Raw genomic sequence first — 12,575 nt, 5'->3', positions numbered from 1 at the left:
AAGCTAAGAAAGAAAAATCATTCATGGTGAGGGAGCTCCCTAGAGCTGGCCTGTAATAAGCAGAAGGATACCTGGTCTGGGGCTGGGTAATTTCTATTTCACATCCCCGAGTGTCTGACAGTGTCCTGTTGTTTTTCAGTTTTATCTGCTGAAGGCAAAATTGAAATATTAGCCTTTTCTCATCTATATTATTAAAATGCAAATTGTAATTGCAGTCAGAGCATGGTTTTCCAAAGATTTTGAAAAAAAAAAAAAAGGCTACGGTGGAAGCAGATATACTTATAATGAAGTCTTTCATTTACAGTTCTCTATGGAAAATCATTTTGGGAGGGAATTGAGTGTAAATATTCCTATACCACTTGGTAAACTCAGTCGAATGCAGAAGTGATTAAAAACACTATTGAGATCTCTGTTGAGTATTTATTTTGAGGAATAGGGTGGGTAGGGACAGACACATGTAATGATAATATTGGCCTTGAAATTAAAAGACCATTTTTACATTCTAGGATTTGCATTGTATTTGTTGGTATCTTTAATGCTCTTGGTGTATTACTGTTTGTGTTAATTTTAAAGAGGTCTTCCAAGATCTCTGCAGATCTAGAGTGAATATTTAAAAACAGATCAAGGGGCTGGGTGCGGTGGCTCACACCTGTAATCCCTGCACTTTGAGAGGGTGAGGCGGGTGGATCACAAGTTCAGGAGTTTGAGACCAGCCTGGCCAATATAGTGAAACTCCATCTCTACTAAAAATACAAAAATTAGCCAGGTGTGGTGGCATGTGCCTGTAGTCCCAGCTATGTAGGAGACTGAGGCAGGAGAATTGCTTGAAGCCTGAGGCAGAGGTTGCAGTGAGCTGAGACTGTGCCATGGCACTCCAGCCTGGGTGACAGAGCGAGACTACATCTCAAAAAAATAAAATAAAATAAAAACATAGGTCAAATTAAGTTACTTTCCTGCTTAAAATCCTGCAGTGGCTTCCTATTAAAATAAAACAGAAACTCCTGACTGTGACTTTACAAGGTCATTTATGATTTGGCCCTGCTTGTCTACCTCACCTGCCTCTCCATCCTTGCCCAATCTTACTAAATCTCTCAACCTCACCCACCTTTCCAGCCTCACTTGCCTCTCCCAACCTCATTTGCTTCCCCAGCCTCACCTGCTTCTCCTAACCTCACCTACTTCTCCAGCCTCGCCTGCTTCTCCAGCCTCACCTGCTTCTCCCAAACTCGACTGCCTCTCCAGCCTCACTTGCCTGTCTCACCTGCCTCTCTAGTTCCATGTGCCTCTCTCAACCTCACTAGCTTCTCCCAGCCTCACCTGAATCTCTGGTCTCATCTGTCTTTCCTAGCCTATCTGCCTCTCCAGCTTAACCTGCCTTCCCCAACCTCACCTGCCTCTCCAGTCTCATCTGCTTCTCCAGCTTCACCCCAATACTCTATTTTACTCACCCTCTTCCAGCAACATTGCCTTTCTTTGCACATATTTATGGGTATGGTGTGATATTTCCATACATGTATACAATGTGTAACAATCAAATTAGAGTAATTAGCATATCCATCACCTCAAACATTTATTTCTTAGTGGTGAGAACATTTGAAGTCCTCTCTTCTGGCTACTTGCAAGGCACTATACTTACCACTATACCACCAACACCATTTCTTCTAGCTATTTGGAAATATACAGTATATTATAGTTAACTATAGTCACTACAGTGCTATGGAACACGCTAGAATTTATTCCTCCTTATCTCTTAATTCTTAGCTCAAATGTCATTTTCTCAGAAAAGCCTTTAGAAGACATATGTGAGGCCAACAAACATATGGAAAAAATGCTCATCATCACTGATTATTAGAGAAATGCAAATCAAAACCACATTGATGCCACCTCAAACCAGTTAGAACGGCAATCATTAAAAAAATCTAGAGACAACAGCTGCTGGAGAGGATGTGGAGAAATGGGAACACTTTTACATTGTTGGTGGGAGTGTAAACTAGTTCAACCATTGTGGAAGACAGTGTGGCGCTTCCTTAAGGACCTAGAAATAGAAATTCCATTTGACCCAGCAATCCCATTACTGGGTATATACCCAAACGATTATAAACCATTGTATTATAAAGACACATGCACACATATGTTCATAGCGGCACTGTTTACAATAGCAAAGACCTGGAACCAACCCAAATGTCCAACAATGATAGACTGGACAAGGAAAATGTGGCACAATATACACCATGGAATACTATGCAGCCATAAAAAATGATGAGTTTGTGTCCTTTGTAGGGACGTGGATGAATCTGGAAACCATAATTCTCAGCAAACTGACACAAGAACAGAAAATCAAACACCACATGTTCTCACTTATAGGCGGGTGTTGAACAATGAGAACACAGGGACACAGGGAGGGGAGCATCCACCACATACTGGGGTCTGTTGGGGGGGGCAAGGGAGGTACAGTGGGCGGGTGGGGAGGTTGGGAGTGATAACAAAAAAAAAAGAAAAGCCTTTCCTAACTACTGTCCTCATTCATCTCTTTGTCACATAGCCGTGTTTTATTTCCATCTTCCTGCTTAGCAGTATTTTCAAGCAAAAAATACTTTTTTTTTGAAGTTTTTAATTTCTGTCCTCTTTTATCCCTCAACTTGAATGTACACTTTATGAAGTCAGAGACTCTGTCTGTCTACTTATTACTGTCACCTCTAGCACCCAAAACAATGTTGGCACACAGCATGTTATCAAGTAATGTTCATTGAATAAGAAGAATAAATGAAAACATCTATTGATGAAAATCATATAGTTTCCATCCTATAACTGAATATGTTTTATAATAAATTATTAAATCCCCTTGGTTTTACTCTCTGACATTACCCTTGCTGAAATGTTCCCTGTCCTATATTTGGCTAAAAAACTTACAGAGTAAGGCAAAACCATGCAGACAGAAAAAAGATTATTATTTGCCAGGGGCTTTGAGGGAGGCAGGGAGGGATGAACTGGTAGAGCACAAAGGATTTTTAAGGGAGTGAAACTGTGATATCTGTATGATGCTGTAATGACAGATACATGTCATTATATACTTGTCAAAAGTCTATAGATGTACAACACCAATCGTCAACCTTAATGTCAGCTATGGACTTTAGCTAATAAGCATGTATCAATATTGGCTTGTCAATTGTAGTAAATATACCACATTAATGCAAAATGTAAACAGTAGGGAAAACTAGGGGGTGAGGGTGGAGTGAGAGGATGGGAACTCTCTGTATTTTCCATTCACTTTTTGTGTAAGCTTGAAACTTCCCACGAAAATACAGTCTAACCCCTCCACCACAGACTATTAATAAAAACTGATTTGGATGAATAAGGGAAAAAACCAAATCCAGGATTTATTGCCTAGTGGTGGGGTTGGCATGGGGAGAACATATTCCAAAATGAACAGCTTGGGTTCAGTTTAGACTTAAGTTGCTAAAATGTTTGGATTTCTCAAAAATGGTAATGAACTGCATAGATGCCATCCAAGAGGAAAAATTGTAGCCACTAAAAAATGCAGAATATGTTTAGAATAAAAAACAACCTGAAATCTTTCCTGAACAGATACAAATGTTTGCTTTTTTCAGTATGGAAAGAAATAAATCAGGCAACTTGATAGCCTACATTTGTTGATAGCCAACTTGAGTGCATCAAGTTATACTATTATCAAGGGGAAATAAAATAAAAATTTTCTAGAAAACACTGACCCTGAGTTCATCTGCACAGATTTTTTTCCCTAAATTTAGCTTTCCCTAATGAACTGAGATGGCCACTATTTATTACCAAACACTTGCTCATTAAATATTTGAAACTCTTTCCTACTGAGGGTTTTAAAATTCAGCCTTAAAAGTCATTTTAATATTAGTCTTGCAATTAAAATTCCATTATAGCATCTTTGTTGGTATCAAGAAATCAAAAATCAAATGTATTTGTAGCAAAATGGGCCTATTGACACGGCATAATTTCAGAAGACAGGAAAGGCAAACTCTCTCCTGTCTTAACACATCTTATTTAAAGTGTACGTTTTCTGTCTCCTTCCTAGGACTTGACATATCAAAATTACAACCAGTTCCCTAGGGTTAAGACTTTTTATCTTTTTTAAATGCAGAAACATCTCTGTGAGTAATAACACATTGGATAATCAGTAATTCATTCATACCTTTGAGTGAATTTGGCAGATCCTGTTCTACAAACAGATTTTAACCTGGAAAAAGGGAGAGATGGTAATGACAGAGGGTTTACCAAGTCTGGGTAAGGTGAAAATGGGATTGCTTAAAGAATTGCAATTTGCTTACAGGCAGCCCCGTTTACTATTACCATTATACTCTGAATAGGATGTAGCTGCGTAAATGCCTATCTAATATATTGTGCAACTGAAGCAGAGATGACTTTGCTGATATAAAACATATGTCACAGCTGGAGGTGGAAAGTGTACAGCTTCTAAAACAGCACTAGAGGGAACTGGGAACACTATCAATCAATAACTCTGGCAAGTAGAAAAGGCTCTAAAAGTCAAAGGTAGAACGGATGCCTCTTTCACAGGCTAAAGACACAAAGAGAAGAGCTGTTGGCATTAGATTGCTCACTGTGGTGCCATTTCAGTGGCCTTCTGGTCATGAGGAAAGTTTTTCAGAAACTGTCCCCAGAGATTAATTTAAACTCAGAAGATCATTTCTAAGTGATTCTTCCATTTATTTTACTGTGATTCTTCTTTTTCCTTTTTGGCTCAGGTCTCTGAAAGAGCAAGTGTCACTTCCCAACTCTGAATTTTTACTTTCTCTGGGAAAATATCCCACTGAAGTAGGTGGTATAGTCAGAGTCATTGTCTTTTAAGGCTGATAATGTTGTATAATTATATTTTGCAAATAAAAGTAATATGACTTTTTTCATTTAGGATTCATCCTAATTTGGGGGTTGTCAGAAATGAAAACTGGTTACAGAAAGAGTTAGCTAGTGTTATAGCCAGAAAATGGAGATGTTTAATTTGATAAACATTTTCTGAGCTCCTTTTAATGTGCAAGCCACAGCGTTAAATGCTGTGGAAGGTTCAGCAGACCTTATGCTTCAGTAACTTACCAGCAGATGTAACCTGGCGAGGTACTACCCAGCCCTAGGAGTCCACGAATGGTGATGTGAACATGTTACTCGTCATTTAACATGGAGTTGTAATGGTGGGTGATTACATTGGAAAACATTTTGTAATTTTAGTAGGGCACATCAAAATTAGTTTGTTTGAATGGGTTTGACTTTTTTCATTCTACAATAGTTATTTTATGCATGTAGATATAGTATTATTTTCAAAACCCATCTTTAGTTCCAGCCCTAATGTTTTACTCTAGTCACATTTCTACATTTGATTCTACACAATCAAAGATGAATAAACAGAGACAGAATCAGCACAGATAGTCATGATAGAAATAACAGTTCTGTAACTCAAGAGAAATAGAAAATGTGTGGGAACATATATATTTGCCATTTGTAAAATAACGTTTTCTCAGTTGATATGTCATTTTGTATACGTCTTTAGACTTTTAATTAGTCAACTAAACAAGCATGCTTTGGATGCCTACTATGTGCAAGGCACTGTGCAAGGTTTTGGAGAAAGAAAGGTATGAAGCAAAACTTCTGTCCTTGTGGAATGCACAATTCTGATGGGAAAGGAGGACTTACACCTAAGTAGGGAAGCAGTCGTTACATGCAGTGTTCAGAGAGATGACTGCATGGTATTTTATGTCCTTAGCTGGAGTCTAAGCTCATTTAGTCCAATGATAGACTTTTCACAGTGACTTACAACACACTTCTTCTACCCCCACTCCCACCTGGTACTCAGCAGAATTTTATCTGCAAATACATTTGAAAGAAAAATATGATCTGACTTTATATAATTTTTTCTTTAGATGGCTGAGCTTTTCCTTTTCAGTGTTCTCACCTTTCTAATTTTCATGCAGTCAGGAAGTATTTTCCTAACATATTTGATTGTTTCCAGTATTTTAAATTAATATGAAAATATTTGGGTAATGTTTTAAATATATCATTATGAAGTGGAATAGCTATAGAAGGTTGCAACTGTAAAAAATAAGCCCAAAGCATTCTCCAAAAGTGACTTCTGTGCTAACTTATTTAACATTAACATAAAAGTTAAAACTTTACTATGGTAAGAACAACACATTTTAAAAAATTTGTTGTTTAACAAACAGAAATCAAAACAACCTAGAGAACCTAAGTCAAGGGTTATTTAATATTTTACTAAGTCAGTTGGGGAGTGATTTGGAGAGCAGTTGATTGTGCTAGCATGAGCAGGAATCTAGCAAAAAGGGGTAATTGCTGTCTGATCACACTTGCAATGGAACGAATACACTAGTAGGTATTACAATTAAGCCAGGCGCAATGGTTGGATTAAATACATTCTCTTATATCAGTGTTATAATCAGTATATATTCAGCCTCAGGATGGAAAAGAGTTGTAGTTATGTCTATAGTTCCCCAATTTAGTTTTGCTTATTAAAATCAATTTAAATTAAAATTGGGTTAAGTCAAAGATACTCTCCTTCCATCACTGTCTCATTGTGAAGTTTGTGTGGAACTTTATTAGTTTGCATTTCAAAAAGTATCTTCACTTGTATGGTAATAGAACCCAACAACAGAACCATCTGCTTGGCATGTGCCCAATCAGAGCTCGGTGTTTAAAAACAAGATGCTGTGCACTTGGAGCATGGAAACTTCCTTCACATGAGGGTACAACAATGTCTTTGGACATATTTTGTGTGTGTGGGGAAATTATCAGTATCTTGGGGAGTGGCAAAATTTTCAGTTGATACTAGGATCTCTAGGATTATGGATATCAGAGATACATATCCTTAAGCAAGTATTTCAAATTGGCTTTTTTTGTGGAATTTTGTCCATTCATATTCAAAGTTGGCTTTGCATTACTGAATCCTCAGGCTTTGTAACACTTTTAGTTAAAGGCAGTAAGGTAGTCAAATTGACCTGAAAATTCTGGAGAAGACTTGCCAAGGCTACTCGCCTGGCAGTTTTATGAAGGAGCCAAATTGTAATCACAGCTGGATAAAAACAAATATTTCTAATGACTACTCAAGGTATAGCTTACAACTGTTTGGGGAACAAAACAATAAGAGAAAGAAGTGATCTGTTTATGCCAAAAGGGCTCCCTGACGTAGATTTTGTCACCATTGTGAACGTGGAGATAAATGTCCTCTGACCTCATTTAAAATGACACAATTCTGTGTGCGAATTCACTTGCCCTGCACCATTACAAATGGGGTTTGAAAATGTGATGTATTAGTCCCAGGACAGAGAGCTCTGTTGCATAGACCAAAGGCAGTGAACTTCCAGTGAGCTTACAAATATTCTGACTTTATACTTTTTTCTGTGTGACCGAGAGTTGACCACATTGACAGGCTTGATTGCTTAAAAGCAAGATACCAACCTATTAGCAATGCTTTCATTTGTTTCATTTTAAATATTTAAGGAACTTGTGAATTAAAGGAAAGATCTTCATTTTAGTTAGCAAATATATATGTAAGAGCAATCTGAACAATCTAGTTAGCAAATATATATGTAAGAGCAATCTGAACAATGCCAATCTTTTAGCAGTGCTTTCATTTATTTCATTTTAAATATTTAAGGAACTTGTGAGTTAAAGGAAATAATCTTCATTCTAGTTAGCAAATATATATATGAGCAATCTGATTTACAAATATACCAACTTTAATAAAATTCATCTTATTTTAATTGATCTGAAAAGATGAGCCACTGTAGAACCAAAGATTCAAAACCTAGTTTTTTGCTTAGCAGGAAAGTAAGAGATAGAGGAATTATTCCAGTGTTCTGAAAAGGAAAGGACAAAAAAAAAAAAAAAATGTCTAGAGTAGATTAGCTTTTTATTGACTCACATTTTCTCGAGTAATAGCTTCTCCAAAGTTCCTAACTCCTTCCTGAAAAAGCAGAGGGCTCAAGTAAATACATTTCTTTCTAGGTTTCATATGAAAAAATATGGCCGGGCGCGGTGGCTCTTGCTTGTAATCCCAGCACTTTGGGAGGCTGAGGTAGGTGGATCACCTGAGGTGTGGAGTTCAACAGCCTGACCAACATGGAGAAACCCCATCTCTACTAAAAAAAAAAAATACAAAAATTAGCCAAGCATGGTGGTGCATGCCTGTAATCCCAGCTACTCAGGAGGCTGAGGCAGGAGAATTGCTTGAAACCTAGGAGGTGGTGGTTGCAGGTTGTTGTGAGCTATACCATTGCACTCTAGCCTGGGCAACAGAGCAAGACTCTGTCTCAAAAAAAAAAAAAGAGAAAATATTTATTATGGTTGATGTGTGTTGTGAATTAGACTTCGAGGGAAAAGCAGTCGTGGCAAAATTTATTTTCATGATGCTTAATTTGATGAATGTTACTTTATTAAGTGTTTACTTAATTAAGTGTTAATTAAGAATGTTACTTTATTAAGTACAAGTATCACCAACTTGTACTTGCAAAAGGAATTCTACACTTTAATATGGTCTGCTCCTAGAGAATGCCTGGATTCTAGTCTAAATTATTTCACTAACTAGTCGTGTGGCTTTAGGCAAGTCAACTTCTAGCTCAGTTTTTTTCATCTATAAAATGTGGTTGTCCATGACAGACTGTCTTTAAGATAACTTCTAAGTAGAAAGATTTGTGGTTCTAGGAATTTAGATCTAATTCAGGAGAAAATGGGAATCTACGCAAGTTTTTTGAGTCCTAATATGATGAAAATGCATCTTTTCAGTATTATTAAATAATTTCATTGACTCTACAATGATTCTGGGCAATTAGTTAAACTTAGTGGGAAAAGCTGGAAGGATAGTTTCTTCACAAAAGCTGGACAATTTAATCCATCTTTGAGTAACAGCATCACTGTCCCCTTCAGTAAAGTTTTCTTTTTAAAGACATAATTTTAATCTTAATGGGCAACTTCACACACCCCTGCTCTGGATACATCTAATACATAAAGTAATGTCAACTCTTATCTGGGTAAGTCCTCTATTCTTTTAGAGACAAAGCCCTGACAAGGCAATAAGATCCATTAGGAGATATTCATGTGACAGAATCAGAGAAAATCTCTTTGTATTACTACAACAGGCGAAGGCAACTAGCAGCTCAGGCTGAGACATCAGATATGTAAATCAGGCCACTGCCAGATTCTATTGACTGAGTCAACCCAGTAGTCATGGCTGAGTCGTGCTGACTTCCCAGTTCAGGAATTATCTGAGGACATCTTCTCACCTTCTCTGCTTGGCTTTTGCACTTTGTATTTTATTTCCACCCATATCTGTTAGAGACCTAGGAAGGAGATGAAACTCAAATCAACCATTTTTTTTCTCCCTGACAACTTAGATAAATTACTTAGTTGAAAGCAAAATTTGAAATTGTTGACTTAAATTGTGGTTTGGATTATTGGTATATTTTAGCTATCCATCTCATTTGATTTTTCTATAGCTACCAATAATTGAAAGTTGACTGCAGAAAGTAGAATAAATGTATTATTCTCAATACAGTGGAAGCTGTTGTCATAGAGAAAATCAAATGCTCTTATGAAACAATTTCATATGAGCAATGATTTTATGTTCTGAGAATATTAATGATGAGATATGCGAGACACAATTTGGGACTTTTAGTACCAAAAGATTTCAGGTTATCTCCTGAGGAATCTCAAAGAAAAGCTGGTTTTGAGGTTAAATTATGCTTTATTGCTTTATGATGTTTATTAGACAATGAGAAAAACAGAAACATCTTATACTATGGGATTAACAAATATTTACTTGGGGGCTTTTGAGGAGAACTTGAACTATAAGGTTTTGGAGTATGTTTTGATCTTGAATTTGTTTTACCTCAAATAAGCATGTAATAAAATTTTAACATTTGTTTTACTTTCTGATGTTTGAATATTATATTTCTAAAGGGGTAATCCTGTTAAAAGGTTTATACTTATTTTTTAGTACTTAATTTGAAGGTGAATTAAGAGCATACAAAATTATAGAAAAATGGGGAATCCTAGAAAAAAAAGGAGTAGAGAAATCTAGAGACAAAAAGAGAGATGGGAGTTCAAAAAGATAATTACAAGTTTGATAAGTGGTCAGTAATAAATAAAATGTTTTTGCACACACATATGTGGATAGTAGAGAGGGAGAAGAAATAAGTATCACAGAAGTAAAACAGAGGAAAAAGGTGATTATATAAATGGATGGATGAATCTAGGAATCCAAAGCTGAATAAGATGAAGTCCCTGCTCTACTGGAATTACAATTTACTAAGGAAGTAAAAAGATGGAAATAATATAGGTGAAGAATAAATTATAAGATAGAAAATAAAAAAATCCATGAGCAGATTTAAAAAATAGAATGTTTTGGGAATTTGGGGAGTGAGAAGGAGACATAAGGGAAATCAAGAAACCAATAGAGGAGAGGGCATTGAAGTGAGCTTTGAGGCCTGGCAGAATTTTGGCCAAGGGAGATGGCTTAAGAAGGCTTCCCTAATAGAAAGAAACGTATAGTAGGAGAAACAAGTAGGGTGTGTTTAGAGAAGCGTGATTCATCCATGTCAACTGAGACTTACAGGAATTGGAACACCATAGCAGAAAGGCTGTCGAGGGAAATGAGCTGGCACATGGGGAGATGTAAGCTCTAGGTTAGAAAAAGTTTACTTCATTCAGTAAGCAAGGGAGAAAATGATAAAGCCAGGAATTAATTAGCACTGTATTTTTGGACAATGATTCTGGAAGTAGTATTTAGGAAGGAGTGAGATGGGAAGGACTGGAGCCTGCTGGTTGCTGAGTGGAACTTCAAACCCACCTTTGAGTGCTGCACAGGGAGCTTTGAGAGATTGGAGAACACAGAAGATACTTCATTTTTTTTTTTTTTGGTAGAAGTTGAGTAGAGGAGAGACAGGGCTGATAAAATGGAGCAGATAATATTTTTAAAGGTGACTTGGCTGCCTCTGGAAGGATAAACAACCCTATTCTGGTTCTTATTGTTATTGTGTTCCAATACCACTTGCCTTGATGTTGTAATCTTTGGTGTTAAGGGAGTGGAATTAGGTGTTTATGAATTGATCTGGGACTTAAGGAATGTATATACATTTATTCAACAGCTACTTATTTGGTGCTCATGTGTGCCAAGCATGTTACACAAAGGAGTAATCGTAAAGAAGGTGACACTAGCCTCAGTGTTAGGATGAATGGGGATTGGAACAGATCTTATCCTTCTCCCTCCCATCTGTTGTGGTGAGACTATGGCTTCCTGTTACAGGAGGTATCATGTGGGTCTCTCTGTATGTCATCTTCCCAATGAGCCAGTTCAAGGATTCTGACAACCACCTTTTCGATGTTTATTTTGTCACAGATGATTCAAGAGAGCCGGTTTCTAATAGAAATGGCAGACACAGTCCAGGAAAAGATTGTACAGTGTCAGAAAGCAGGTAATTGTTAATTTTTACTTTTTGATTTTTCTATTTTGTTTAGAAACCATAATAGTATGTACCTATGCAACAGTCCTGCATGATCTACACATGTACCCCAGAACCTAAAGTACAATAATAAAAAAAAGAAACCATAATAATTCTTAATAGATTTTTTTTCAAAATCTTTCTTCTTCTTCTCTTAAAATTCAATTATTTTATGGCATTGCTTAACTATGCTTTAAGTTACACTTTAGTCTTTGTTTAGTACAGAAGAAATCCAAGTGATAATAGGTGGGTTGTGAGTATACAGGGTTGGGGCGGTATCTGAAGATGTCTAGAGGGATAAGAGTTTCTGAATCTGATTTTGTGGTTTGGAACCCGTCAAAACCTTCTACTGCTGATATCGAAGCTATGGTTCCATACAGTCCCTTAAAACCCACTTCAGTTTTGCAGTTGGAACCAAAATCCTATTAATCTTCTAGGCTTTTGCCCCCTTAGTAGTCTTCACTTTAGATTTAGATTTGTTCTTTCTTTTGAAGTGTGGGATGAGTCACATATCTGCGAGAGTGCACTTGTTTATTTCAGTTCGCCTTCATCCACACCCCTGTGCTTTCATTTCCTGGATCCACAGGCTTCTCTATCCACACACATGATAATGATTATGACAAGGAAGACGACAACAGTAGCAACTGCTTGATACGTATGCATATGCCATACCAAGCACACATACTATCTTACTCATGACAACTCTGCACAGTAATCATCATTATATCTGATATACAGATGAGGCACCTGAGACTCTGAAAGACTGACTTACCCTAGGTCCCATATCAACACTTGGTGGACCTGCCTTTTGAATTTAGACCAAACTTTTAAAGTGGTGATTTTCACTGACTGACCGGCAGGCTTAGATGTTTCTGTTGACAGGAAGCACAAAAATAATAATACCTGATACTTACATGATTCCAGGCACTGTTCTGAGATCTTTATACATATTGACTCCCTTAAGCTTTACCTCAACCCCATGAGGTAAACCCACTTGTTAACTACATGTCACCAGTGAGAAAACTGAAGCCCAGAGATGTCAAGGTCTTTCCCAGACTCACATAGCTA

At 37.0% G+C, this 12,575-nt stretch overlaps 1 protein-coding gene across 3 annotated transcripts in view; it reads left to right on the top strand.

Annotated features, from left to right (window-relative positions):
* Positions 1–12,575, top strand: part of PLCL1 (phospholipase C like 1 (inactive)) — a 339,780-nt gene that overhangs the window by 285,913 nt on the left and 41,292 nt on the right. For all 3 annotated transcript variants that reach the window (XM_012473240.2, XM_012473241.3, XM_064373209.1), the window contains exon 4: positions 11,405–11,480. In XM_012473240.2, coding sequence (XP_012328663.2) covers positions 11,405–11,480 — 76 coding nt within the window. The remainder of the gene's footprint in view (positions 1–11,404; positions 11,481–12,575) is intronic.

Source organism: Aotus nancymaae, unplaced genomic scaffold (assembly GCF_030222135.1).
Source record: "Aotus nancymaae isolate 86718 unplaced genomic scaffold, 86718_ANA_hifiasm-v0.15.2.pri h1tg000008l, whole genome shotgun sequence".
In the NCBI taxonomy this organism is placed as follows: Eukaryota; Metazoa; Chordata; class Mammalia; order Primates; family Aotidae; genus Aotus; species Aotus nancymaae.
Note: the sequence above shows the minus strand (reverse complement) of the source record. Positions and strands in the feature narration are given on the sequence as shown.